The sequence below is a fragment of the Guillardia theta genome (genome assembly GCF_000315625.1).
Source record: "Guillardia theta CCMP2712 unplaced genomic scaffold GUITHscaffold_32, whole genome shotgun sequence".
Lineage (NCBI taxonomy): Eukaryota > Cryptophyceae > Pyrenomonadales > Geminigeraceae > Guillardia > Guillardia theta.
The window spans coordinates 485,869-512,138 of NW_005434642.1; the positions used below are offsets into that span (position 1 = coordinate 485,869).

At 54.8% G+C, this 26,270-nt stretch overlaps 9 protein-coding genes across 9 annotated transcripts; 5 read left to right on the plus strand and 4 right to left on the minus strand.

Moving 5' to 3' along the window:
* Positions 1-61: 61 nt before the first annotated feature.
* On the plus strand, positions 62-631 carry GUITHDRAFT_108134 (hypothetical protein; the record flags this gene model as incomplete). Its single annotated transcript, XM_005833022.1, has 1 exon — positions 62-631. One exon carries the CDS (start codon positions 62-64, stop codon positions 629-631), a length of 570 nt encoding a protein of 189 aa, XP_005833079.1.
* A 180-nt stretch (positions 632-811) lies between these two features.
* On the minus strand, positions 812-3,756 carry GUITHDRAFT_108135 (hypothetical protein; the record flags this gene model as incomplete). Its single annotated transcript, XM_005833023.1, has 13 exons — positions 812-889; positions 934-1,015; positions 1,064-1,329; positions 1,393-1,537; positions 1,586-1,689; positions 1,742-2,018; positions 2,066-2,215; positions 2,262-2,362; positions 2,404-2,581; positions 2,627-2,748; positions 2,792-2,931; positions 3,082-3,274; positions 3,325-3,756. 13 exons carry the CDS (start codon positions 3,754-3,756, stop codon positions 812-814), a joined length of 2,268 nt encoding a protein of 755 aa, XP_005833080.1.
* A 1,516-nt stretch (positions 3,757-5,272) lies between these two features.
* Positions 5,273-5,789, plus strand: GUITHDRAFT_70798 (hypothetical protein; the record flags this gene model as incomplete). Its single annotated transcript, XM_005833024.1, has 3 exons — positions 5,273-5,488; positions 5,538-5,654; positions 5,751-5,789. 3 exons carry the CDS (start codon positions 5,273-5,275, stop codon positions 5,787-5,789), a joined length of 372 nt encoding a protein of 123 aa, XP_005833081.1.
* Positions 5,790-5,939: 150 nt separating this feature from the next.
* On the minus strand, positions 5,940-7,235 carry GUITHDRAFT_138572 (hypothetical protein; the record flags this gene model as incomplete). Its single annotated transcript, XM_005833025.1, has 9 exons — positions 5,940-6,049; positions 6,104-6,224; positions 6,280-6,399; positions 6,453-6,557; positions 6,603-6,651; positions 6,703-6,747; positions 6,803-6,889; positions 6,938-7,027; positions 7,072-7,235. 9 exons carry the CDS (start codon positions 7,233-7,235, stop codon positions 5,940-5,942), a joined length of 891 nt encoding a protein of 296 aa, XP_005833082.1.
* Positions 7,236-8,148: 913 nt separating this feature from the next.
* On the plus strand, positions 8,149-9,228 carry GUITHDRAFT_108138 (hypothetical protein; the record flags this gene model as incomplete). The annotated part of the gene is made up of 1 exon (XM_005833026.1): positions 8,149-9,228. One exon carries the CDS (start codon positions 8,149-8,151, stop codon positions 9,226-9,228), a length of 1,080 nt encoding a protein of 359 aa, XP_005833083.1.
* Positions 9,194-10,370, minus strand: GUITHDRAFT_86883 (hypothetical protein; the record flags this gene model as incomplete). Its single annotated transcript, XM_005833027.1, has 4 exons — positions 9,194-9,398; positions 9,445-9,564; positions 9,613-9,807; positions 9,879-10,370. The coding sequence occupies 4 exons, from the start codon at positions 10,368-10,370 to the stop codon at positions 9,288-9,290; spliced, it is 918 nt and encodes a 305-aa protein (XP_005833084.1). The 3' UTR covers positions 9,194-9,287.
* Positions 10,371-10,482: 112 nt separating this feature from the next.
* GUITHDRAFT_152523 (hypothetical protein) lies at positions 10,483-11,247 on the plus strand. Its single transcript, XM_005833028.1, has one exon. The coding sequence runs from the start codon at positions 10,669-10,671 to the stop codon at positions 10,858-10,860; it is 192 nt and encodes a 63-aa protein (XP_005833085.1). The 5' UTR covers positions 10,483-10,668; the 3' UTR covers positions 10,861-11,247.
* A 967-nt stretch (positions 11,248-12,214) lies between these two features.
* On the minus strand, positions 12,215-15,208 carry GUITHDRAFT_138575 (hypothetical protein; the record flags this gene model as incomplete). Its single annotated transcript, XM_005833029.1, has 18 exons — positions 12,215-12,394; positions 12,458-12,600; positions 12,654-12,693; positions 12,745-12,972; positions 13,039-13,067; positions 13,126-13,255; positions 13,304-13,426; positions 13,478-13,547; positions 13,598-13,722; positions 13,769-13,799; positions 13,856-13,929; positions 14,068-14,126; positions 14,169-14,232; positions 14,592-14,672; positions 14,722-14,801; positions 14,853-14,917; positions 14,962-15,056; positions 15,104-15,208. The coding sequence occupies 18 exons, from the start codon at positions 15,206-15,208 to the stop codon at positions 12,215-12,217; spliced, it is 1,722 nt and encodes a 573-aa protein (XP_005833086.1).
* Positions 15,209-18,184: 2,976 nt separating this feature from the next.
* GUITHDRAFT_108141 (hypothetical protein) lies at positions 18,185-21,621 on the plus strand (the record flags this gene model as incomplete). Its single annotated transcript, XM_005833030.1, has 15 exons — positions 18,185-18,232; positions 18,285-18,362; positions 18,411-18,611; positions 18,658-18,764; positions 18,818-18,918; positions 18,965-19,280; positions 19,328-19,555; positions 19,605-19,767; positions 19,819-19,883; positions 19,935-20,055; positions 20,108-20,137; positions 20,211-20,417; positions 20,480-20,592; positions 20,636-20,714; positions 20,776-21,621. 15 exons carry the CDS (start codon positions 18,185-18,187, stop codon positions 21,619-21,621), a joined length of 2,703 nt encoding a protein of 900 aa, XP_005833087.1.
* Between the last annotated feature and the right edge of the window lie 4,649 nt (positions 21,622-26,270).

The following is a 26,270-nucleotide window of genomic DNA, read 5'->3' on the forward strand; positions in this document are numbered from 1 at the left end:
CGACCCTGACGTGCTCATGGACGGGGACGGAGAGGAGGGGCTGGGACACAAGCCTACCCAGATGATGCGGCAGTGCATGGGGGAGTGCAACAACTTCTGCCTGCCCAAGTGCGAGGGGCGCAAGGAAAGGCTCAAGGCGCAGCAGGCTCAGTCCACCAGCGCCAATCTCCAGATGATGTCCGTCAACTGCACCCGCGCGTGCCGGCGAACGTGCCTGGGGTCATGCAAGCCCAAGGTGCAGGAGAGAGTTGCTGTGCTGCGGCAGGACTACGCCAACAAACTGCATCCCTTCTATAAGAAGGAGAGGAACGGCACGGGCGTTGACGGACAGTATCCGCCCGGAGACTGGAGGAGAAACACCTTCCTTGGCTCGAAGGATCAGAGCTTCGGCTTCGGCCGCCCCAGGCATGGAGGAGAAGGTCGCAGGCGCGCGAGAGAGAGCTGGGGAGAGGGACGAGGAGGAGGAGGAGGAGGAGGAGGAGAGGGAATGGCAGCCAAGAAGGGCTCTTTCTCCTGGACCTGGTACGGAGGCCTCCTCCTCGTCTGCCTGCTCGGTTTCGGCGTCGGTTACTGGCAATGGCAGAGCAGAAGATGGAGGAAGGGAAGGGGAGCTGCGATGAGGTCGCTCTAGAGAAACCAGACACTCTCTCCCTCCTCCCTCCTCCCTCCTCACTGCGCAAATGGGAGCAGATTGTGTGTTAATGCTAATTTCTTAAAAGCGTTGATAATTGGAGACCGGAGGGAAGAGGAGAGCAGGGGGGGGGAGAGGAGAGGGGGGGAAGAGCAAGGCTTCTATACAATCATGTTTCTCTCAGCTCTCGAACAACAACGTTGCTGAGCACAGGAACGCGCTTCTCGCATGGTTGTTCCTCACCACCACGAGAAAATCCTGCAGGGCTGTCAGGTAGGGAAGAACCAGCTCCTCTGCCTTACGCTCTCCCCTGCTCCTTCCGGCACTCCTCCCATCACCCTCCTCGCATCCTCCGCCTTCAGCAGGGCCATGGCGAACCCGCGCCTGCGACGCTCAGCTGTCAGGCCGTTGCCTCCCCGTGACCTCCCGTACCCTGTGAGGAAGTTGTGACAGCCCGAGGTCACGTAGCCCCCGACGTCCTCAAGGACGGTGATGGACTCTGTCTCCTCCTCCTCCTGCTCTCGCGGTAGTTCAAGTCTCAGCTCGGAGCTGGTGGTCTTGCTAATGCTGAGTTGCTCTCCCCTTCCCTCCTTCAGCACCTTGCGCAGCCTCCGTTGCAAGTCGCCGCCCAACACCGTCAGGATGGCGTTCTGACAGGGGACGCCGCGCTTCTCCGATTGGAGCACCACAGGCACCAACTGCCTCCCTCCTCTCCCCTCACTATCTCGTGCTGCTGGCCCACACAACGACAACCACCGCACCCTCTCTCGAATCACCTCCACCACCCCGCCAGCGTCTCCTCCTCCCCCTCCGAACAATGCTGTCCAGCTCTCAGGCGTCACGACAGCGTGTCGGGTCCCGAGCTTCCTGTAGTTGACCCGGACAGACGGAGGAAGAACCTCGGACCTGCTCGTCCGATCAGTCGGGTGACTGACAGCTGGGAGGGAGAAGGACCTTTCTTCGCTCTTCCGGGCTTCCAGCTCCGACCACTCCTTGTACATGAGGGAATCGGGATAGTCGAAAGGGAACGTCGCTGAGCAGTGATGAAGATTGATCTCCTGATTCGCATCTTCTTCAGCTCCTCTACGCAGGGAACTTCCCTCCTCTCACCTTGTGCTCCATCACTCCAATCGCCCTCCCGCCGTTGAGGATCAGAGCGTTCCAGAAGACTCTCGACCAGCCCCCAGGGAGGAGGAGGACCCACTTCTTCGTGCTCGGCATGCGAGGAAGTTTCGACCTCCCGTCGGCTCTGATGAGGAGGACGCTGGTATCCAGGGCGACGCCCTCCCTGGCCTGTTTGTCTCCGGTTGCGGGTCTGAACGTTAACAAACCCTCTTGACGATAAGCATGCAAGGAAGAGTCGGAGAGAGGACGAGATCGGAGTTGGCTGCACTGGAGAATGAGCATTCGCACACTGACAACAGTCAAATTGACCTCGGCAAGTCCCAGAAGGCTCCTCGGCATAGTCGAGCTCCCCCAGCGCTCCCCTTCCCTGCCGCGTTTCCGACGCTCCTCGTACTTGAAAGCCAGGGTTTCCTTGAGAAGACTCCTTCCCTTTCATCGCCCTCGTCGCCCTTGGCGGACCTGCTCTCCTTCTAAAAACGTCGCTGCTTTCCGACTGACCCCGTACCTGAGTGCCTTCACCAGCCGGGGGTCGATGCATGTCAGAGCAAGCGCACTTCCCGGCGGAAGAACTTGATAGGAGCTCGAGCCCTTGACGCTGTTCCAAGCCTTCCATGCGTCAGGAGCAATCAAGTCTCCATTCTTCTCACCTCTAACTGCAACTCCCCATCTGGGTAGGAGCCGCTGGCCTCTGTCATGTTGGTGGAACTCAGGCATCTTGCAAGGGTTCTGATCTGAAGGGACTTGTACGCCTCCGAGCTCGGACAGATAATCTTCTCCAAGAGCTGATCGCTGGTTGGACCCTGTAGCTCGAAGCGCGCTAACGCCCTGCCAGGATGAAGTGAACGGACCAAAGTCGATGAGGTGAGGCACCTTGTTTGAGCCCAGCGCACTCTGCCATGGACCGTCTTGTTGCACCATTCGAACTCAGCTTGCAACATCGCAGAGGCCTGAGGATTTATCCAAAGGAGAGCTTCCCGCATGTTGCCATCACCCTTCAAGCATCTCAGATCTTGTACTTGCAAGATGTATGTTTACCGTAGATGGCCTGCACATCGCCTGTGCTGGCCCGATGACTCGATGATGGACTGAGGTTGACGAGCAGGCGAGACAAGTGACTTCAAACCCTCCACTCATGAATCTTTTGTCGATCTTCGAGCAATCGTTGAACAACTTTCCTGTGAAACAGATGTCAACAGAAGGTTCATGGAAGGGAACGAACTGCGGAGCAAGGTGCAAAGGTGCAGATTCATACGGAGGAAGGAGAACAAATCAGCTTCAGGGCCCTCCAGCCTCCAGCATGCGAGGTATGACGCATCCTGCAGGACCGTTCGGGTCTTTGACCACCTCACTGCTGCTCGAGAAGATACGTCTCTCCGCTGCCGTACGCGTCAGGATTGCCAGCTTTGAGCCGCGAAAGCTCACATGCAGAGGAAGCCGGTATCCCCACATACTCCCCATCTTCATCCTCTTGACGTGCCAGAGGTGTGTAGACAGAAATCTTTGAGCATCGCCACCATCCTAACCGCCCAGTCGCTCAGCTTAGCTAGCAACGCCAACCCACTGCCTACCTTTGCACAGCCTTCCCTGCCCTCGAAGGAAGCATGCATGTTCCGCACGTATCTCCTCTGTGCTCTGTAGAGTTGCGGCGCCTTGCCCCTGGAGGCGTCTGCCAGCTTGACTTTCTTCTTTGGCCTCAACCTGACTTGCAGGGGAAACTTGTACCGCCGGTGGCTGGTAGCTCGTCGCCTCAGCATCATCCTAACCTCTGACCCACCGATCGGCGCCTTCTTTCCATGGCGCGCATGTCTGTCCGAGCAGGCGGGCAGAGCAGCCATCGCGTCCCTTATCTCGCACTCTCTTGCCTCAGCGAACATCTCCACCCGAAGGAAGGTGGAACCCTGGAAGGATGTGTCTTCCTTGGGGGTATGAGACCTCCTCTTCCTCTTCGCTCCTTGCTCTCTATCACTGGGAGTAAACTCTCTCGATCCTCTCTTGTTCATATCGCCAACAGGAGAAGCCGCCTCTACTTTCCCCTCCCCATTTCTTCGAACTCCTCGATCTGCTGCAGGCGAGCGTGATGCCATCGTGACCTCCCCCATGACCTCCCCTGCTCTCCCACCGCCCCCTCGCCCTCCCCTCCCTCCCCAGCTTTCTCCTCTCTTCCCTTGACCTCCTTCACGTCCTCCCTGCCCGCCTTCTTTTCCCCTTCCTGCCATCGCCTTTCACAGAACGTGCGGCATGATCCGCCTCTTGCGCATGGAGGCAGTGTTTCCCTTCACCTATTTCTTGAGGTAACCCAACACTGCTGTCCTACCCAGCCTGCTCTCTCATTGAACGCCCCTCGGAGTCCGATTTCCGTTGAACGCCGGGCCGGGACTCGGGAGCTGCCGGGCCCGGGCCGGGCATCTCACGGTAGACTGTCGGCCGGCCCGGCCGGCCGCTCCCATCCAGCCGAGTCGACTCGTGACGGTTGCGAGAACCTCAGGAGACGTTGAGCGGTTGAAGGATGAGTAAAACTACTACCGTACCGGTTCAAGTCAGAGTCACGTGACACACATAATCACTGAAGTCATAAACAAAAGTCAGCCCGCCTCAGCGAGGAGGGCCGGGCCCGAGAAGGTAGGGTGACTCTTAGTTACATGGGGAAGTGGGGGGTACTTGTCAGGGGTGGGGTTTGTGATGATTAAATGGAGGGGGTGGGTCCCACGGGTGGTGCAGTGAGCGATATGAAAAGAGGGGGTAGGGATTGAAGGCAGGGTGACCCGTCATTGAGAGAGAAAAAAAGAATAGAGAACAGGATGAACCGAGATGAGGGACAAAGGATGATCGCTCGGAACGAGAAAAGAAAAGAGTAGGGAAGAACTAGAAGCTTCAGAAGTACCGGTACTTTTAAGAACGAATATCACAACAAGATACCGGTACTTTTGAGTCCGATAAAACGACAGTACCCCTTCTTTGAAAGACTCTTCGTAAAGAAGAAAAGAAAGACTAATAACTGTTACATTATCGTTCCTTCCTTCTTCTAATTTTTTTTTCTCAGGGTGGGCGGCGGGTGGGAAAGGTGACGGGTTTCCCCTCCTCTTAGTCTCCCCCCTCCCCAGCCACCACCGTCAGCCTCGTCATGCTCCGCAAAGCCGCGCTCCTCGCCGTCGTCGCCGGCGCTTCCGCCTTCTCCTCCACTCCTTCCCTCGCTGGCCTTCATGCTAAGCCCACCAAGGTGAAGCAATTTGAAGTTTTGCACTTGCCGCACCGTCCAGTTGTTGTAAACTGTGCGTTCTTTCATCCGAATCTAAAATGCCGTACTTATTCGTCTATCGTCCTCCTTGTACGCGAATTGTCATGTCATTCTCGGTTCCGGTCTTCTTAGAGGATTGTTTGCTATAGAAACGTATTCATAGTGCATGAATGCCTTTTCTACACAATAAGCAGGGATGAATTATTGCATGTTTCTTGTAGAGACGTCATATTTCGCAAGGTGGTTTGCTTACGCTGTGTACGCAGGCTTGCGGAGTCACCATGCAGGCTGAGGGCTCTGTTTCCCGCAGAGACATGCTGAAGACTTTCGTTGCTGGAGCTGCCATCGCTGCCCCTGCTCTCGCCAACGCCGAAATCGATTACGCCAACCTTCCATACCTCGGCGGCTCTGACAAGATTGATGTGAACAATGCTAATATCCGCGTATACACTAAGCTCCCTGGAATGTACCCCAGCATTGCAGGAATTATCGCCAAGGTCAGTTCGCGATGGCTGCGATGTGTGGAACCATCTAACGCTTGAGCAGAATGGCCCATACCAAACCGTTGAAGACATCTACAAGCTCCCCAAGCTCTCTGCTGAGCAGAAGGAGATCGTCAAGAAGTATGAGAAGAACCTTGTTGCGCTCGAGCCGGCCCCCGAGGTAAGATTTCTTTTCCAACTCGAAAGAGCTACCTGTCCCCTCCTTGCCTGCTTCATGTAGAATGATATGCTGTATGATGTTGACTGTTGTGTACAGTACCAGGAGGACATCTTCAACAACGGCCTCTACAGGTAAATATTTAGGTCTATCGATGAGTATACCATAAGTTAGCGTATGGTTTTGCGGATAAGAATAAATCACAATGGTTTCGAAAAAGGCTGTTTAATCATTTAACAACGAGCCATCCACAGACGAATTGCTTCACTTGTCCACAGATGAATTGCTTCACTTGTCCTTGAGCTTTTTGAGATGCTCTGGCTGTGCCGTCAATTCCGTCTGGTAACACATGTAACACTCACCTATCGCTGCCTCAAGAGCTTCGGTATCGTTGTTGGCTGCGGTTGATGCAAGTGAGGCTGTGCAGAGCAACTCGTTCGAACAGTTCTCACCGATAGCGTCATCGATGGCTCTCTCTGCTGCTGTTATCTCTGGAGACTGTTCGCCGTCTCCATCAAAGTCTGGAATGGCAGAGGATGCTGCCGAGTCTTTTTCTCGGTGAAATGGATTCATCTATGAAAACACCAGGTACTGTCAGAATGAAAGAGAAGGATGACTTGAAACATACGATTGCTTCACTCAGCCACTTCTTTGCAAGACCCGGAGTGACCCCGGACGGAAGTTCAAATCCATTGAGTTCTTGAGGACTTGTTTTACTCGTCATCAACCGTTCCGCCACAACTTGGTCCTGCTATTGGAGAATCATCGGACAGTGCACAACAATGCATCAACTCCACGTACATCGCCAACAGACTGCATAGACAGGTTGGGCCCATCGTGAGCAGCAGCTTTGTTGACTTCACGATCGTAAGCTGTACCATAGCTGCTGTTCTCTTCGATCTCCACCTGCAGGGTCGAATCACTTGCGGCGTTATCCTCCCTCGTACCAACCTCCGTATATCCATTCTCGTCCACCAGAGAGTCCTTCAAACGATCGAGACTGACATCACTCGTGAGCCACTCTCACGTTGTTGGGAGCATAACAACTCACGTAGCTTGCGACACTTCTCCCGTTGGAAGCACGTCTCGATTGTACCTGGCCATCCACAACCCTGAGCCTAGCACGTGCATGTGAGGGGGCTGAGGCTTACTTGTTGTCCAGGTACAGGCGGAGGGGACCTGGTCCCATCCTGGTCACTTCATCTGTCTCCTCAAGACCTCCCCATTCTTCTGGCCAGCTGAAAGTTGAGATCAGCATTGTGAACACAACAATTCAGGTCGAGTACTTGGAGGGATACGCATCTTGTATATCGCTTTCGGGCTCTTCTTGGCTCTCAATCGCCCATTTCCCCTTGAGAATGCCTTGCTGCCTCAACCTGTCAAACCATCAAGAAACGCTCTTCTGCCATGTGTGATTTACTTCTCTGCTTCCGATGCTTGAATGATGCCCACTCCAGAACTATCGAATCTACCGCCACCGCGCAAACGTGCGCAGTACAACCTATGATTTCCATAATCCCAACATTTTCCACCATTCACGTGCGCAAGAGCGAGAGCACACAGCAGGAGCAAACGAAATAGCATGTTGGATATCGGTCAACGTCGGTCAAGGTATCGGTCTTGGTGTCTTCGTGCCTTGCTTGTCTGTCTGTCTGTCTGTCTGTCTGTCTGTCTGTCTGTCTGTCTGTCTGTCTGTCTGTCTGTCTGTCTGTCTGTCTGTCTGTCTGTCTGTCTGTCTGTCTGTCTGTCTGTCTGTCTGTCTGTCTGTCTCTTACTCGGTCTCAGTCCCCTTCAGTTCGCTGTCATGCACTCAGAAGCGACTCTCTCACTGTGCATGAAGGAGGTTTCGCAGGGTGGTAGCAATGCTTGATACTCGATGTAGGGTGGGGTAAATACAGACAAAGGGGTAGGGCTACATATGGTAGGGTAGGTGATTTCAATGTACTAATTTAAGTGGGTGTTCATTGGGTAAAGTTGGGGTACTTTACAATTCATTTCAACAGATACCATGGTGGGTACACTGGAGAGCGGGTAGGGGTCATGAATTCTCTTTGATGACGGGTGGGGCTTTTCTAGGTAGGGGTGGGAGGGATGGTATGGCAGCTTGCGGTGTATCGAGGAGGAGGGATACTGATGGCGCCGCTCATCGTGATGATGATGGTGAGGAGGAGACTGAGAGGAAGAGAAACAGATCTGCTTGCTAGGCTAGGTGAGTAGAGACCTCTCGGCTCGTCTCATCTGAGCCATCTGACCAAGAGAGGTCAGGAGTCCGGTGGCAGCCAAGGCCCAAGTCTTGGGAAGGAAACCATGACGTCACATGCCTGCATGGCGCCAGCGTGGGAGAATGTCTTTCTGCTCTGACACTGGCAAGCTACCTTTCTCTCGTGCGGCCGTGCATGCGTTTTTTGATATCGAGGTAAAGGATTCGCTCGTGTTTCCTTCCATCCCCGCTAATTATTCTCGTAGCGGCTCTTCAGATGGCCTGAGAGTTCTGAACATGAGGAAGCATCAGCATCCTGAAGATGAATTCTTCTCCAAGGTTGAATGCGTCCAGGCACCAGTCGATCTCCCATATGCAGTGAAGCGATTTCTAAGGCACTGGAAACCATCCGCGTTAGTGATCTTGGAAGCTGATTTATGGCCGAACATGTTGTATGAATGCAAACAAAGAGGCATCAGACTGATCATGGTGGATGGGAGGATAAGCCACATGTCAGCTGCTCGATGGAGCTTCTTCCTCTTCCGCCCTCTGATCTCGTACATGTTTCGAATGTTCGAGACGATCCTTTGTCAGAGCCAGCAGGACAGTGAGCGTATGCGAGCTCTCGGAGCAGAGAGGCTGACGTGTCTCGGGAGCTTGAAGCTTGTCGCGCCCATCTCATCTGTCGTACAATCAGAAGTCGATGAGATCCACAAACGCCTCTCGTATCGGATTGGCGACACCCGCAGGACAAGGAAGATTTGGATCGCTGCCAGTACGCACGAGGGAGAGGAGGAGGTTGCCATAGAAGCGCATCTAGATGTCGCATCGAAGCTGCAGTGCCCAGCTGATGCCCATGGCAAGGAGCTGAAGCCTCTGCTTGTCTTGGTTCCACGACATCCTATGCGCTGCGATCAGATTCTCACGGTGATCCAAAATCGATTTCCCCAGCTGAAGTTGAGCTTGCAGAGCAAGGATGGGATGTCGATGCTCCTGGAGGCTGATCTTCACATTGTCGACATGCTGGGAGTCTTGAGGGTCTGGTACGCAGTCGCTCCCGTCGCTCTGGTGGGAGGTTCACTCGTCGATGGTGTGGGGGGTCACAACGTGATGGAGCCGGCCTTGCTAGGGTGCTTCCCGCTCCATGGCCCTCACAATCAGAACGGTCAGCATGCGATCGACGTCATCGCAGGATCGTCACCGCACTGCATCAGGCAGGTGTCGGACAGCAGAGACTTGGCCGAAAGCATCCGAGAGATCTTGAAGCAAGACGAGAAAGTCCTTGCCGAGCTCAAAGACACCGTCAGGAGTGAAATGAACAGCATTGCTGCGAAGCAAGGAGCACGAATAGTCGAAGCTTTAACACCCTACATCTAAAGATAACATGTACATTATGTTGATTACTTGAATAAAACATCGCGGGACATCATCCAGGTTCAAGCAAGCTGACTTTGCAAGGCTTTTTGCAGCTTCTCTGAATACTCTCGGTAGGCTCTGCTGTCTGCCCCTTTCAAGGAGTCGTGTCGCGATTCCAGTGAGATCAAGTGCTGTCATACGGATCAATCAAGGGCAGCAGCACCAGTCTCTCATCACCTGCTCGCGGAGCCTCTGCATATCTCCAGTCGTCCACATGTCCCAGTCTTCAAGCTCGATGGAAGGATGTTTGCCGTGAAGGACTCCCTCCTTCTGCAGCTTAGTCTCGTACTGAATCAGCTAGCACGCAAGCGTCAGGTCCTCAGGCTTGCAACGACATCACCTCACCTGCTGCATGAAGCTTCGGTTCGGCCAGGCCACCCGACGCCTCGAGTAGGTAAGACGGAAGGCATCGAATAAGCTCATTCCATTGCTCGCCATCAAGTAGGCAATCATCATCGTTGTACTTCGAGATATTCCAGCGGCACAGTGAAAGCATACAGCTCCTCCTTTCGCCAGCGATTCGTCGGTGAATTTCTTAACCTGGAACAGCACGAATCAAGAACATCCAAAGAGTTTCGAGTTCGCAGCACTAGCTGGCATTCTGACCCTACCGCTGAGAAGTGAACGGTGGCGTCGTGGTCTTCTTGGTCTTCAAGCGTGTCGATGTTGAAGTAGTTGAACTGATCAGGGAACTCGTTGTTCTGCTCGTTCACACACACTATGTGCCTAATATTCAGCTTCTTCAACTCATCCGTCCGTTCAACCCCGCGAAAGTTGGTCAGGTACAACTTTCCTGCAACGATGCAGGAGACGGAGTCCCTGTCCTCTTGCGTGCCTGCATCAGGACTGAACACAGACGCAAGTGGTATCTCTTCCTCCTCCGCTGCATCTTGTGCAGGCGCTGCCTGGCTGTCGTCAGGATCTGCAGCTTTCTTACTCTTCGGGGGTGCAAACGCGTCTAATAGATCATCCGCCTCCTTGAGAGCCTGCTCCTGACTTTGCTTGCCTGCTTTCAGCTCTGTGTCTTTCAACTGAGGCTTCACTTGTCCATTCTTCTTCTCTTGTTCTTTGACTTGGACGAATTCTCGGAACTGCTGAGCCATTTGCTGATCTATTGAGATTTGCTCTTGCTCCTCTAGCTTCCTGCGCTGCTCCTCCTTATCTCTTGAAGCCTCTTCGTTTTGAGCCATCATCTTTGACATGGCGTTGAACTGTTGAGCCGCTTGTTGATCCAACGAAAGCTCTTCCTGTTCCTCCAGCTTCTTCCTTCGCTCCACATCTGAAAGTCGTTGTGATCCAGCTGCCTCCTGATGTTCAGCTTGAGCTTCAGTTCCTTTGAGTTGTCCAGCGCTATCAGCACTCTGCTGAAATGCTCGAAACTTCTGTGCAAACTGCTGGTCGATGGATATCTGCTCCTGCTCTTCCAGCGTGAGCTTGGCCGCCTTGGCCGCCGGCTGCACGGCAGCTTTCGACTCCGTCGCAGCAGCTTGTTGGTGTGTCCCCTTCACCCTGTCACGACCTGATGGCGCTGGTGTTGATCGGACAGGCGCGCTAGCCTTGGTAGCCTTCTGCTGGGTCGCTCCAGACTTCTGAGGCTGAACATTGGCAGCAGGCTGATCTTTTCCTTTCTTCACCCCTTGGCCCTGCAGCACAAAGTCTTGCTTCTGGTTGGTGCTTTTTCCCTTTGACACCGAGCTTCCCATGCTGTCTCAGTGACTTGTTCTACTTGAACAGAGCGTGGATGCTGCGGAAGGGTGTGCTCTGAAGGTCAGCTGACTGGTGAACACGGGTGAAGATGAGAAGGAGGGTGGCGCTGGTTCAATCTTGTTAGGAGCTACTTGTTCGATCCAGTAGAAGCAAGTGGGAGAAGAAAGCTGCTGCAGACTGTAAGGGATCGAGGAGGAACTCTAGGAGGTGGGAGGGAGCCGGGAGGGAGCAGCACGAGTCAATGCAGCGGTTGCAGCTGCGTTATCCGAGTGCCATGGCAGCCAGAATTTTTGCTCCATCGAGGTAGACTCAATTATGTGGGGGTAGTATGCAGAAAGCTGTGGAGATACTAGGGGATTATGGGGTAAAGAGATGATATTTCTCGATTGTAACACTAAGTAATATTGCTATAGTGATCATATCATATAAGTAAAGTCGAGCTGGTAGGTTGTGTACCAAAAATATCTAGGGGTACTTAGGGGGGTAGGGGTACGACCGGCAAAGCCGAAAACTGAAAGTGACCAACGAGCCCTCATCCCCTCACTGATCGGAATTTCCGAGCCTCGGATCCGACGCACAAGGCTGCAGGATCCGACGGGCTGACTCCCGGATCCGACTCGGATCCGATCCGGGACAGTGCCTCAGTGGTCCACCAGGCCGCCCCTCCCCCGGCCGGGGGCGAGTCCGTCCGGGCCCGGGTCGCGGCCCGCCGGGCGATTTCAGTGTGGCGGCAGATCATCGGAGAGTCGGACGATGACCGGGTTTGGGTGGGATATCCTTCAAAGGGTGGGTCATAAGGGGTCAAGGGGTGGGTGGGTGGTTGAAGGGATAGATGATGACCGACAACAGGGGAGGGGGGATGAAGAAGGAGAGAGGGAAGGAGCGTGACTCAACAAAGCACACTTAGCCGACGAGATGCAAAGATCACGGGGAGTGCAGAAGAAGACAGCAGAAATGATGAGATCGAAGGTGAGAAAGCTGAGCACAAAGAATGTCCTGGTTTTCTCCGACGAGCACGGTGTGTACGTGGAACGCTTCGCTAGGGTTCCGCCACAAATGAAACCAGCAACTTTGTCAGAGGTATTGAAAGAGGGGAAGAGCATCTTCTTCGAAGAAGAAACTACAGCCATGGAAGATATCTCTCTGAGACTTGACTTGACTGTCAAGCTGTGAAAGTAGACATTTTGATCCGATTAGTCCATTTGGAGTCAGCAACCGGCATGCGTTTATACACATACAACTAAAGCATGACAGGGATTGATGTCAACCCCGATCTTGTCTTTCTCACCAACACTTTCCTCGTGTCTCGCTGTGCAGCATTGAACTTCTCGACGTAGTAGTCAACACCAACATGTGCTTTGGGACTCGGAGATGCCAGGTGGTCGTCCGTGAGAGAAGAGTGAATCACATCTCGAATCGTCTAGAGGGAAGCAAGAGTAACTACAACATCAGACAGCAGGGCATGCGAGATGCTTGTCGTCACCTTCATGATTGCCTCGTATAGATATCTCCTCTTCGTCACGTCTCGGTGCAGTACATCGACTACCTCTGCGACAGACTTGCTAAGAGCTTGGTTCGCTCTGTGCGCGGCGATTTCTCTTTCACTCTTCCTGCTGTCGTGAGCGTCTTGGATTGGCGCAAGTCAACGAAGACCAGCATACGATGATATCGCAACACACCTCGCAATCGTGAATGCGACTCCCCATGGAGCAAGAGGTGCTGAAGAAGCGTTCAATCATAATCCCAGGGGGCAGGGAGGATGACTCTTACTTCGATGTTGTTCCTCATCTTATCTACAGCCGGCCTTCTGTTCCCGTTCTCTCTCAGAGTGCTCAGGAAGGATCGGGCAGCCTGATCATCTGGAGGGGCCAACATCAATCTCCCTCCCATCCTCGCCCTCGCTCCTTTACCCACGGGCTCGACGAAGGAATGGCAGGATCGCTCGTCCTCACGGGACTTCAACTTCATCACGATGTCTGCGTCGACCACGTTCGGGCTCTGACACGTTGAGCAAGCGATCAGAGAAACTTGTCCAGGTCGGGGAAGACTGCCTGACTGTCTCACCGTGTCGGGGGGGTTTACCTGCCGATCCTCTGCAAGGAACAGTGAGGCCTCAAGGCGGTCAAGAAGGGACATGCGGGGGTGTCCTACCCATCTCAACGTTCAAGTCGATGCTTTGACACTTGTTCTCGTGCAAGCTCCTCGGGGCACTCCCTCCCTCCGTGTACCTCGTCGCAAGCTCCCGGTGAGGATGGCCTGTTCTCACCCACGAGCTGATCATCTGAAGGCATCGGTCAGCGCATCTTGTTGGTGCCAGCAGCGATCTCACATGCTGCAAGCTCATCTCTTCCTGACCGTTGCTGGCAGCCTTGAGGGGATCGACATGATCTCCCCTTGCGGCGTTGGTTTGCATGAATTTGTTCGCTCTGATCAGAATCCCTTGTATTGTTTCCTGGCAACGCGAATCAACCCCACAAGATCTAGTGAGATGTTGTTGAAAGACCGTTTCTTCTTCATCAATCCGCCCGAATATCTTCTGTTGGACTAGAACGAGGTTGTCGATCATCCCTGAGCTGAACAACTCGGTCAAGAGTGCTCATGGCATGTGATGTTCGTCTCGAACCTGATCATTGTCACGCGGTGTTCGTCTAGCTCGAACAACGTCTCTACCCTTCTCAAGATATCCTTGAGGTTCCAGGTGACACCACAGAACTCCTCTCCTCGAACTGAGGCTGATAGAAGCTCGAGCTGCAGATGCAAGTCAACGAGACCTCGCCGCGAAGCTTCCGCGTACCATCATGTCAAAGATTTGCTGTGGCACAACTCTGACAGGAGCGCACTGATATCAGCAACACTGTGTGAGGTCGCAACAATCTCTCACTCAGATGGGGTCTTGTTCGAGGGCGCTCCGTTGATGCTGATCCAGGCCAGCAGACAGAAACCCGCGATGGTTCCCTTGACAGAGCAATCAGTTCTGCTTCTGTATAACAGCTGCAAGCTCGAGCGAATCCCCCTATTGCAAGAGATAAGAATCCTTGCTCATAGATCGCGCAAGAAGTACAGGTTGTTCTCTTTCATCAATCTGCTGGAAACCGTGAAATTACTGAGATGCATGAATATCGCTGCTGCCTTCATTCTATGCATTTCAACACCTGCATTACATCAGAGACTGTTGAGTTTTTCTGATTTCACACCGTTCCGTAAGATGTTGGTAAGGATGGCCAGGACTGGGGATCGCTTGCTGATCTCGACGGACACCTTCAAGATTCAGTCACACGATCAAGGGTCTGAGCTTCGAAGATACATCTTCTCTTCTCAGCTCCACGAGCTTATGGAGTAAAGATAGAGCGCCTGCAACAGTATGACACCAACCTTGTAGAGCATTATGCATTCTGACCGTAAACTTCATCTAAGGATGGGGAGGAAAGAGACAGCAGAGACTCTTCAAAGAAATCCTCCTCTCGCACCAATAGCCTCCCGACACTGGGATATCGAACAATGAGCCTACCAACTTGCATGCAAGCTAGAAATTTGTGACTGGGCGCGGATCGTTTCCATATTTCAAGCAGCAGCTGCGTTGCCGACATCAGTTTCTGCTTTCAACCATCCTTCCTCACCGCGACTGACGCTTGATGCAACTCTTCAGCTGGAGACATACAACCCAACCATGCAGCAACCATGCAGCCTTCTTCGAGATACTGCGGCAGACAATCTCAGAACCAGAGTGCCAAGGGTCCTCAAACCTACTTCACATGCGCATCGTGCCTTTGGGGAGTTGAATTCCATCCATTTGTAAACCTCAAGTAGCTTCTTGAACAGGTTGAGATCTGAACTCGCATCATCGGATATCAAGTTTTTCTCGAGCTCTGGTCTCCTACCTAGATGCTCAACGACACGCCCACTCATTACCCCTGAGAGTTTCCTCAACCCATGCAGAATTTTCCTGTTAGGGTATAAGGACACAGCAAGCTGTTGGTTACAAGATACATGGCTGAGTACTCAGGGGAAGCAGCTCTCGTCAGAGAGTAAAGACTAGCATGAATCTCCGTCAGATACTTTGTTGAAAGCTTTTCCTTGATCTCCTGCCATCAGTTTCATCAGTGCACAGACGATCACCCCCACCAGCTACCTCCTGGGAGATGACAAGGTGGTGGTCATGCCCGTATACTGCCATGCAATCGCATACGTCCGAAGGCAAAACCCCATCGATGAACGACCAAAAGTCTTCATCCATCCTCTGGAAACATTCAGTCACCTGGATATATTCCATACCCCTCCTTCACAATCTTTTGCTCTGTGCCTATCCTCGCCGTTGCCTTCTTGTGTCATCTCAACGATTCTCAATCACACGGATGTTGCTCAGACTATCAAACATTACAAAGTTCCTGGACTATAAAGCCCATCTTTAGTCTGCACATTTTGGGCGATTCCTCTCCTATTATCCTCTCATGCTCCCGCCCCATGTCCCGGGCCGTTTGGACATCATATTCGAATCGTACATGTCATTCAGCATTCTACTGGCTCCTCTTCCTTCTCCCTGCTTCCTCGTTGTTTGGCTGCTTCCCTTCCCTTCCCTTCCCTTCCCTTCCCTTCCCTTCAACTCCAACAGCGTCGGATCTAGCATTCATCGAAATAAGCCGCTACCGCTATAAAAGGGACCGGCGGACCATTGTGACCACCCCCGTTGTCCCCTTCCTTCGGAAGTTCCACACCCACCCACCCATGAGACAACCTCCGTGACCACCCCATCTCATAACCTTCCAAGTACCCCACCCTACCTACTGGAAACCCAGCCGGCTCGGAGTACAGAGGCAAATCGCGAGTAGTATCGGGCCTACCACTGTCAACCCTACCCCACCCTCCCTTTGCGATAATAACCTACCCTCGAAATTGCCACGGCCCCTAGTCAAACCACCCGGTTCATGATGTCAGTCATAGGGACCCCCCGTCGCCGAGTTTGTTCTTCAAGTTGGTATCAAGTACTACTGAGCCGTGACCCGGTGGTTGCCAACTGAAGTTAACTGTGAGCTAGTATGGCAATGAGCTTTACTTAACTGGTACCTTCTACCGGCCGCGTCGCCGGAGCCTCCGCTACCGTACTAGGCGGCCCCGGCCGGGGGCCGGGTCCACTCAGGCCTCACTGAGTCACTGTGACTGGCGCCGCGACCGGCGGCCGGGCCGGCGGCCCGGCGCGCGGGGCCGGGACTGACCGTACCCCGGGCCCTGCTGAAGCGAGCCAGACAGCTTATTTCAGATCGGAGGCTCTACACTGGGACAGACAGGCCCCGGGGTCACTAGTATGGGACTGGCAGTCGCCGGAATCATGCCATCATACGGTAATAGAAAGATCGGACCGCGGCCGCCGCCGGGAGTCCGGGGGCCGGGCACACTACTAGGCTACGGCACGAGACGCTCCGATGACGACGGTACGGTACTGTAAGCCTTCCAGTGAAGGCCCGGGCGCGGCCCGGGCTGCAGCGCGGCCGCTCCGACAGTCAGCGCCGGGCGTGACGGTCACGGGTGCCCGCGACGGTATCATGCCGGCGTAGACCGGCCGCCGGGCACCGGCGGCGTCCCGGGAGGCTGCGCCGCCGTGACTCTCCGGCGGACTGCAGGCTGCTGAGCCCGGCTCCTAGCCTAGTAGCTGCTACTGAGGCTGAGCCTCCCGGCCGCCGGAGGCTCGGAGCCGCGGTTGGACAGTGAGGGAACTTCCGATTCAAGTTCGGAATGCCGCTTGTCCTGCTCGGCCTATGTCGGAACGAGTCTTTCTCAGGCCCTGAGGCCAGGGCCGCCGGACTGAGCCCGGCGTAGCCTATGGGCCCTCGCCCCGGCACCGGGCACCCGGTTCAGCGCCCGGCGGCGGGGCGGGGCGGCTCGACTCGGTCGGACCGCGACCGGTACCGTACGCCGTCACCCGACGGTCCGGTCCCGACTCGGATGCCGCGTCGGTCGACGGTCACCATGACTGGCACGCCGGGTGATCCAGGGCCCTACCGTATCCGGGAGTCCTCGTCGGACTGAGTCCCCGGAGGGCGGCGCTCGGAACTTGACCGGTCCAGTCCGACGGGACTCCGCCGGGGAGTCCGCCGGGCAGCGTGGGCATGCAGCCGCGGCCGCGGCGGCACGGTTCAGGCTGAGTCGGGCCGGCGGGAGTCTGTGGCAGGCTTCAGAGTTCAACTGGCCCTGGCAAGTTCGAAGGTTCAATGTGTCACTGAGCCCGGCGGCCCCCGCCGGGCGCCGGGCGGCCCGGCCCCCGCGCGGCCGGGCCGGGCGGCGTCCGCGGCGGCACCCCCGTCACGATGGCACGTGACAGTGCCGGGCTCGCCGGGAGGGCCGGGCTGACTCTGGCACTGAGTCGGCCCGGCGGGCCGGGCCGCGGTGCCGGGCCGCGGTGCGGCCGCGGCGCCGTGTCCCGCCGGATCATGGCAGTGATCCGAGGCTCTATCACCCGCTGCCTCGGGCCCACGCAGCTAGGCGCGGCAACAATGAGGCGGACTCGGCGGGGTCGAGATCAGTTTTTCGAATTGGAACGGGACCCTGCGTGGGTAGGGTCATCAGAAAAGTAGGGGTACTTGATAACATAAGTGGTTATCTTACCCAACATTTAGTGGGGATTGGGGGGGGGAGTTGTAATCCAGTGGTGGATCCATTCCCATCATGGGTAGGGGTGGTTGATATTCAAATCAATCCGTTGCGAGCGACGATGAGTGAACGTAGCTTTGAAGCGAGAGGAAGAGGAGGAGGAAAGGGAAGAGGAAGAGGAAGAGGAAGAGGAAGAGGAAGAAGAGTATCAAAAGTGACCAAGAAGAAACTCAGCATGTCCCGAAGATGAGGAAGAGGAAGGAGGCAAGATGGATGTGCAGGACGAAGCCGGCAGGAAGAAGTGCAATTGAAACGGGTGAGAGAAGAAGGGGGCAAGAGGAAGAAGCAAGCACAACATTCAAACTAGATTGAAAACACGCACCATGATTGCATCGAAGAAACAAATAACAGAAGATTGAGGTGTTCTAGAAAGATTTCAAACATTCTGTTTGTTAAGTTCTGGTAAGAACTGACTGGTTATGAACTGGTTATTTACAAGGGACGATTCAAAAGAGAGTTTAGTTTTATGTTTCTAGCAAGATAATCGAGGCAGGGAGCAAACGATTCTGTTGTTCTAAAACCTCAATCCAGGATTGGACTCTGTATGCATTAAGATTGCACAGTTGCAATGAGTGTGCCAGTTTACGACCCCAACTTCGAATTTAATGCGCCGAAGGTGACAGACAATCTTTTTCTCGACGGAACACAGGCTGACATTTCACACCCAGTTCCATGACTTTGCCAACCCAAGTGAAGAGGAAGATGCTGATTCTTGGTTTGACAAGGTAGATTCTTCGGGGAAGAAGGTGGGATAGGCACGACTCTGATACCAGCCACTTACCCGCTGATTGCAGCTATTGAGACCGGACAAGGCAAGACCCACGGAAGAGAACATGGACACTGAGATGACAGAGGCTGGTGAAGTGACGGCCGATGCAAACTCACACCCCGCTGTCTCCGAGGATGTGCACATGGAAGAAGAGTCCTGTGCAGCGGAGGCTCAGAATTTGGAGGTTCATGTGAACAGCGAGCCTGAACCGTTTGCTTCAAATGAGGTGACGCTTTCGAGTAGAACCACGAGTGTGTGACGCTGATGGGAAGGAGAAGAAGGAGAATCAAGAAGCCAATGTCCCAGCGCCTACCAAAGCACATGATTCTAACGTCACAGAGAACAAGGATGCGCCAATGCAGACTCGTCAGAGCAAGAAGTAAGTTGGGCAGAGCGTGAGTCACGTCAAGAGTTCTGACCTTTCGAAAATAGCATGTCCAAACTCACAGAGAACATTCTTGCTCTTGCTGAATTCAAAGCGAATGAGAAGAAGCTCGTCGAAATCGCTTCTAGCAACCTTGCAGAAGCTGTTGGTGGGTATTTTGCGGATCGTTCCTGTTGGTGATGACCGTGTTGCAGTGGAAGGAGCTTGGGACTCCAAGTCGCCTCTCGTCAAGAAGAGGCAGTCAAGAGAAGTGGCAGACGACAAGGATCTGCACAAGAAGGCTGTTTCCAAGGCCTCAGCCACCACTGAGGAGCCTACCAAGAAAAAGGCTAAGATGCATGAGAAGGACACGAAAGGCTCCCCCGTCGAGATGAAGACTCCTTCCTTCTCTCGCTTTGGAAGCAGCCGCACCGGCAGCGTGTCCTCGGCGAGAAGATCCACGTCAGCGCCTCGCCACCGTCCTTCCGCTACTCCGAGCTCGTCCTGCAAGACTCCTTCATCTGTTTTCAGGTAGCTCAACTTGCTTCTCCTGCTCTCTTGCTGACTCGCCGTTCAAGGCCAACTGCAGCGAGCTTGGCCAAAGCTGAGTCGACGAAGAAGAGGCTCATGTCCGAGCGATCGGTCGAGGGCTCTGCCTCCAAGCTGAGACCTCGCTCTGCCTCCAAGCTCACCGTCCCCATCAGCCCCAAGCTGTCGAGCAGCTCCCGCTTTCGACGTCGAGCCTCCAATTCGGACCTGACGAGCTTGAGCCAGAGCTCGATCCGATCTGAGAGAAGCTCGAGCAGGTCGGTTTCCTTTCTCCTCGCTTGAGCGCTCACCTCCCTGCTCCTGCAGCATCAAGTCTTCCTCCTCCTACACGCCATCCCGACTGACCGTGCCCAAGTCACCGAAGCTGTCCCACCGATCCTCCTCTCGCCCGAAGAAAGAGGTTGACAGCGACACCCGACAGATGGAAGAGGCGCAGGCTGCCATTGAGAACATGAAGAAGAGGAGGAAGGTGAGGCAACACAGAGGCAGAGGAGCATTGGGCCTGACAGCTCTCGACCAGATGGGCGAGGCTCGCTTGAAGGGGATGCTGCAGCCGAAAGGAGAGGCCGGTGGCATGGCCATCAGGTACGGGAGGAGGAAGGGAGAAGGTTTCTGCTTGGCTCACTACAACTTCAGGTCTACCAAGGGCTTGACTGTCCCCGTCAGCCCCAACCTGAGAACTTCCCTACGGGAGAGGTCTGTCTCCGACTGCGACACCTCGGACGCCGAGGTGCCGCTCGGTGAGCGCCTGCGTCAGGTGAGGCCTACGAGTCCTCAAGCTCCTCCTCTTACGCTGCTCCCCGCCCCAGCATGAGAAGTCCACCAGAGTCCACACTAAGGTGACAAGAGAGAGAGGCTGAGGAGGCAGGCGCTGACACGTCCGTCCCTCTCTCCCCTCCTCTCGTCTCGCAGAAGACTTCTCCCAAGTCCAACATGCCGCTCAAGCTCACGGAGCCCAAGACTCCTGAGTTCAGTTCCTTCCGCCGCTCAACTCGTCACGTGAAGAGTCAGGCGGAGCGCGAGGAGGAGGAGCTGGAGGAGATGAAGAGGAAGCAGTTCAAGGCCAGGCCCCTCAACGACAAGATCCTCTCCAGCTGTGGAGACCTTGGAGTCCCCAAGGTCTCTTTGCACTTGATCGAGAGGACGACGAGGGGGCGCTGGAAATGACCACGCTTGTGCAGGTACAGAAGAAAGCTCTCACAACTCCCTGCGGTCCTCGCCTCCGCTCGGAGGACCGTGCCATGCGCTCTCGCTCCTCCTCGCTTGACAGTCTCAGCTCGCTCTCCACTGAGAGGTTCCTCCTGCTCCGCTCTCGCTCCTTTGCTGACTTCCCCCAGCCTCGGCAGCAGCTTCAAGGCTCGCCCTGTCCCCAAGGCTGTTCGAGCTGCCCCCAAACCGTCAGCCACCCCTCGTCAGGTGACAGAGGAGGAGGAGGAGGAGGAGGAGGAGGAGGAGGAGGAGAGTGATGGTGGTACAGGAGCGTAAGTTAACGATCCCCACCTCTCCCAACCTCGCCACGAGATGTCGCGTGCGCAATCAGTCGATGTCTGCATCGTCGGATGACGAGAAGTGGAGCTTCAAGGCCCAGCCCGTGCCGGACATGAACAGGAAGTTCGTCCCCAAGCACGACCACGTCAACCTCACGGAGCCCGAGCCCTTCCACCTCTCCACAGAGGACAGGCACCGGATGCACGAGGAACAGATGAAGAGGAGGATGGAGGAGGAGGAGAAGAAGCAGAGGGAGTCGCGCGTCTTCAAGGCCAACCCCGTCCGCAGCGCCTCAGAGCTGAACAAGATCGGAGTTGGCAGCGTGGAGAAGAAGAGTCTGACGGAGCCGAAGCCCTTCAACCTGCGGTCAGAGACCCGGCACGAGCACTTCTCGCAGATGTGGGAGATGCAGGTGGAGAAGGACCTTGAGAACGAGAGGGCCAAGTTCTCCTCCTTCACTGCCCGGGCCGTTCCCAAGACCGTCACCGACAGCTCGAAAGTCTTCACCCCCCGTCGAGCGTCGAAGCCACTGACCGAGGTGAGGGAGTTCGATCTCAACGTGGACAGGAGGGGAGAGATGAGGAAGGAGTTCGAGAAGCGCCGCGCGGACAAGGAGGCGATGATGGAGGCCGAGAAGCGGGAGGAGGAACGGAGGAGGCAGGAGGAGGAGCAGCGGGAACTTAAGGAGCTTCGGCAGTCGATGACGATCAAGGCTCGTCCTGTGCCTGAGTCTGTGTACACGGCCGTACAGGAGATCCAGCGATCGACGAAGCCGCTGACGGAGCCGATCTCACCGCATTTCCGCACCGACATGCGATTACGCAGCAGGGTGTGAGGAGGGTAAACTTAAACCGACGAGGAGAGACTAACTGAGGACCAAGTGACTAACTGTAAGAATAAACACACTTGAAGAAGCTGCGGGAGCCGTCTCATCAGCTTCTTGCTGGCTCTGAACTTCAAAAGTCCATCTGGTGGCTGACCTGCGGCAGGAGCTTCGAATTCCTGCGTATCTAAATTATTCCTCAATATAGAAATAATACCGGATTTTGAATGCCTTTCCCCGAGTCTTCAGTACCCCACCCCCTGAAATCTCCACCCCTCCTACAAAAGCAAATTGACCCCTCCTTACTACCTTTATGATACCCCTACCTACAAAAATTCAGTAACTTTCACTGCTACTACAGATCGCTCCTACCCCTTTGACCCCCTTTTGTCACTACCCCCTTGTTTGACTTCCACCCACCCCCCATGACATAGATCAGTACCCCCAATTAAGTCACCCCTACCACCACCCCTACCACAATCGGGTTGTACCCGTACCTCACCCTGGACCCACCTTACCCGACATCAACTGTGATCACTACCTACCCCTTTTCCACCTCACTTTGGTCCACCCCAACCTGCTGAAAATTATCCCCTACCCTATTTTTGGTAACAGGTACCCCTAACCCATAAATTCATTGCCTGTCATTTTGTATCAAATTTTGTCCAGGGGTACTGACCCTGACCCTTATGAATTGGACCCCCACCCCCTATGTATTGACCCCCACCTACTAGGCCGTTCTCATACAAACGCTTGCTGGCTATGCCGAGCAGACGAGCAAGCAGCAGAGGAGGAGGAGGGGAGGGAGGAGAGAAGAAAGAAGAGGAGGACGAGGAGGACGAGATTGTCTATGAAGAGAAGGAGGAAGAGGAGGCCAATAAGCTCGAAGAGGGGAGTTGTGATGACCTCAGGTCAGAGGGGAAGCAGGAACCAGTGACGTCGGAGTTAAGATAAGTCGGAAAAGAAGAGGAGCAACCAATATCTGAGGGCGCCTAGATGGCAGATGAAAAAACATTCCTAGGAAAGGTATCAGAGACCTGTGAGGCATCCTAGTCGGTTGTTGAAATACGTCTGCAAATGGGCGTAAGAATTCGTGAAATCGCAAACTTCTGAAAATTCGCAACTATCGGATGATCGTTCTCAACGAATCACACACAATGTTTGCTATGTTCGGATGTAGAAAGAGCAAATGTGCCTGACTGAACTTGTTCTGCTCTTGGACTGATCTGCTCTGATCCTGCTGGTCGTCCAGCTCCTTTATGCAAGTCCACCGCCCAAAGGAGTACAGGCCGCAGCTCGCGGACTCCAGCAAGCCTTTGTCTCGAGACGCTCAGATGCGCGAGGTCCTGCTCCTCCTGCTCCTGCTCCTCCTCCTCCTGCTCCTGCTCCTGCTCCTGCTCCTCCTCCTCCTCCTGCTCCTCCTCCTCCTCCTGCCCCTACTCCTACTGCCCCTGCCCTTCCCCCTGCCCTGCTCTTCTTGCCTCCTCTCCTGCCCCTGCTCCTGCCTTTGCCCCTGCCCCCCCCTGCTCCTGCTCCTACTCCTGCTCCTGCTTCTGTCCCTTCTTCCCCTTCCTCTCCCCCTGCTTCTCCTCATGGAATTGAAATCTGCGAGCAGTCACTGGGACTGGGTGCCGACGATGTCAAGTTGGGTGAGGATGAAGAGGACGAGGAGGCTCCTGCTCCTCCCTCCCGACGGGCGATGGTGATGGTTCTGTCGCCTGCTCGTTGCTCGTCATGACGTGAGTGCAGAATGGAAACGGAGAGATCTCGCGCATCCGCGAGCTAGAGGCAAAGAATCTTGAGCTGCAAAACAAGATATCACAGCTCGAAGCCAAGAAAGATGAGCAGGTAGGTGAACGTTGAGCACTCAGGAGTGTGACGAGCATGACAGGTCGAGACTATCAAGAAGCTTGCAAACTCAAGGATGGCGAACATCGAGAAGAAGTTTCAAGAGAAACTTGCAGCGAAGGAGAGAGAGTATGAGATGACTGACATGAAGGAAAAGTTGCTGATAGCCCACAAGGTGTGAAGACTTACAGGCTTCAGCGTCAAGTGACATGCAAGAGGTCAGCTCGCATGACGTTTGCTGGTGTGCGAGTGAGAGTCGTGGTTGAGCAGATGGTCTTGTTGAAAGGAAGGGTCTCACAGTTAGAGAAACAGCTGACGGGTTTAGGTTTGTTTCCTGCGCGTGCTGAAGCCGTTTCTCACCTGGGACCTGCAGGCGTCGAACCCTCGACGAGCGTCTCGCCCATGTCGCTCCCGTGAGGCTGCGGATGGGAGGATGGAGAAGTTTGTCTGACATGCAGGACAGTGAGAGTCGGCTGCTTGCTGAGATCGAGAAGCTGCGAGCGGAGAATTCGAGCTTGAAGAGGTGAAGACTGCTCTCTGTGACCTGTTGTCTCTCCAGTCCCTCCCCCTGCCTCCCTCTCCTCGTTCCTCTCTAGTTGCCTTCCTTCCTTCTTTCCTTCCTTCCTGTTGATGTTTTTTCCCCCTTGTCCTTATCCATCGCTCCAGTCGCCAGATGAACGGCTCATCGAAGTCAGTCGAGGGGTTGGAAGCAGAGAACAGGTCGAGAGATGGCGGGAGGGGACACGAGGCCTCATGACGCGCATCTTGCAGAGAGCTGAAGCAGATGGTCGACAACCTCACAGCTGCCAACTCGAAGCTCGTCTCCTCCACCAAGGTCAGGCAGAACCTGTCGTTGTCTCTCCGTTGAGAGTTCTTGTCTCAGGAGAAGATCTCCCCGATGGAGAAAGTTCTTGACAACTACAAGAATACGACCGACCACAACACGTTGAACGATGGCTCGAGTGCGATGAGCGAGCAAGTGAAGAAGCTTCAACAAGTGAGCCTCTCCTCCTCTCCTCCTCCCCTCCTCCCTGACTGCATCGTCTCCTCTGCCCCTCAGGTCATCTTGGATGAAAGCAACGCGCGCAAGAAGGCAGTGGAGGAGTTGGAAGCTCTTCGACAGGTTGAGTCTGCTCCCTGTGACTTCTCCTTCTCACGTGGAATGCAGAAAATGTCTTCCAAGTCCGACCAGTCGAGCAAGTCTCTTTCTGACGCCCAGTCCAGTGTGAAGCAACTCCAGCTCAGGTCCAGCTCAAGTTGCCTTGTCGTTGTTGCGCATGTGTTTTTTTGTTTTCTCACCTGATGTGTATTGCTTCTTGTCCTGCCCGCCTTGTGTATCTTGTTCGTCACTTGTTATCTCCTTCTCTCTTCTATCTCACAGCCTTCACTGTCACCCTCACGCATCTCACTCGTCGTTCGCTCTGCCCTCTCAGTCTCTCTACATCGCATGCTGATGTCTCGTTGTGCTTCAGCGTGTGCTGCCTGCCCCTCCTGACCTCATTGCAGCGTGCACGAGAAGGAGAAAGAGATGGCGATCTTGAAGCAGAACTTCAAAGCACAGCAGGTGAGTTGACATGTCCCATGAGGTTGGCACTGAAAGGGTGGCAGGATGACTTCACCATCAAGGAGAAAGACTTGCAGCGACAGGTACTTCCTCTGCCTCCTCTGCCTCCCTCCCTCCTCTCCCTTCCTCTCCCTCCCTCTCCCTCCTCTCCCTCTCTCTCCCTCCTCTCCCTGCCTCTCCCTCCCTCCTCTCCCTGCCTCCCTCCCTCCTCTCCCTCCCTCCCCCTCCCTCTCCCTCCCTCTCCCTGCCTCTCCCTGCCTCCCTCCCTCCCTCCCTCCCTCTCCCACCTCTCTTGCCTCTCCTGCCTCTCCCCCTCTCCTTCCCTGGTGTTCCTCCTCCTTCTGCTGTCTCCTCCTCCTCTCTTTCCTCTCCTCCTTTTTTCTTTTCTTATTTCCCGTCCCTCACCTTGATTGCTTCTTCTCTTCACCCAACTTGTCCTTCTCTCACATGGTAAGCGATGTCTGCGACAGATCAAGATCTTGCAAGAAGAGAATGAAAGATTGAACAAGGAGGGAACGTCAAAGTTGCAGGTCTTCCTCCTTCCTCCTTCCTCCTCCCAACCTCCTCCCTCCTCTCTACCTCCTCCCGCCTACCTTACTGTCCGTCATCGTCCATTTTCTCTCCTCTTTCCTCTCCCTCCTTTTGCCCATCCACCCTCTTCCCCCCCCTCCTCCCCTCTCATTCTGCATCTCCTCCTCCCTCCAGCCCTCTCGCTCGTTGCTCACTCCCAGCAGGAGACCAGGAGTCGCCTCAGGAAAGGAGGTCGCCGCGTCCTCGCCGACATCAAAAACCTCAGAGTCGCCATGGACGCCGCCAAGCAGGGGACGGTGAGAGAGCAGAGGGGAGGAGGAGGAGGAGGAGGAGGAGGAGGAGGAGGAGGAGACGAAAAGGGAGCACGGAGGGGAGGGAGGAAGAGAAGAGGAGGAGGAAGTTATCGTTGAGACTTTTGCGACAGAACACGCTCAAGCAGGAGCTGCTCCCTATCATGAAGTCCTTCTACCAGGTCTACCTCCTCCTCCTCCTCCTGTCCCTTGCTCTTTCCTGCTCCCTCGCCGTCCTCTCACCGCTCCTTGATGTTTTCCTGCATCCTGGCATTGAGTTAGCTTCTCACCTCCATGTCCTTCTTCTTGCTCGTCTCACACTCGTTTCAGCCCCTCAAGAAAGCTGTACAGAGAATCGAGAAGATCGAGTCTGGGTGAAAATTCCTCCCTCCTTCCTTGCCGCCTTTTCTTAATCCCTTCCATCTCTC

Coding starts and splice junctions, on each gene's coding strand:
- GUITHDRAFT_152523 (XM_005833028.1), top strand. CDS start 10,669: ATGGATATCTGCTCCTGCTCTTCCAGCGTGAGCTTGGCCGCCTTGGCC.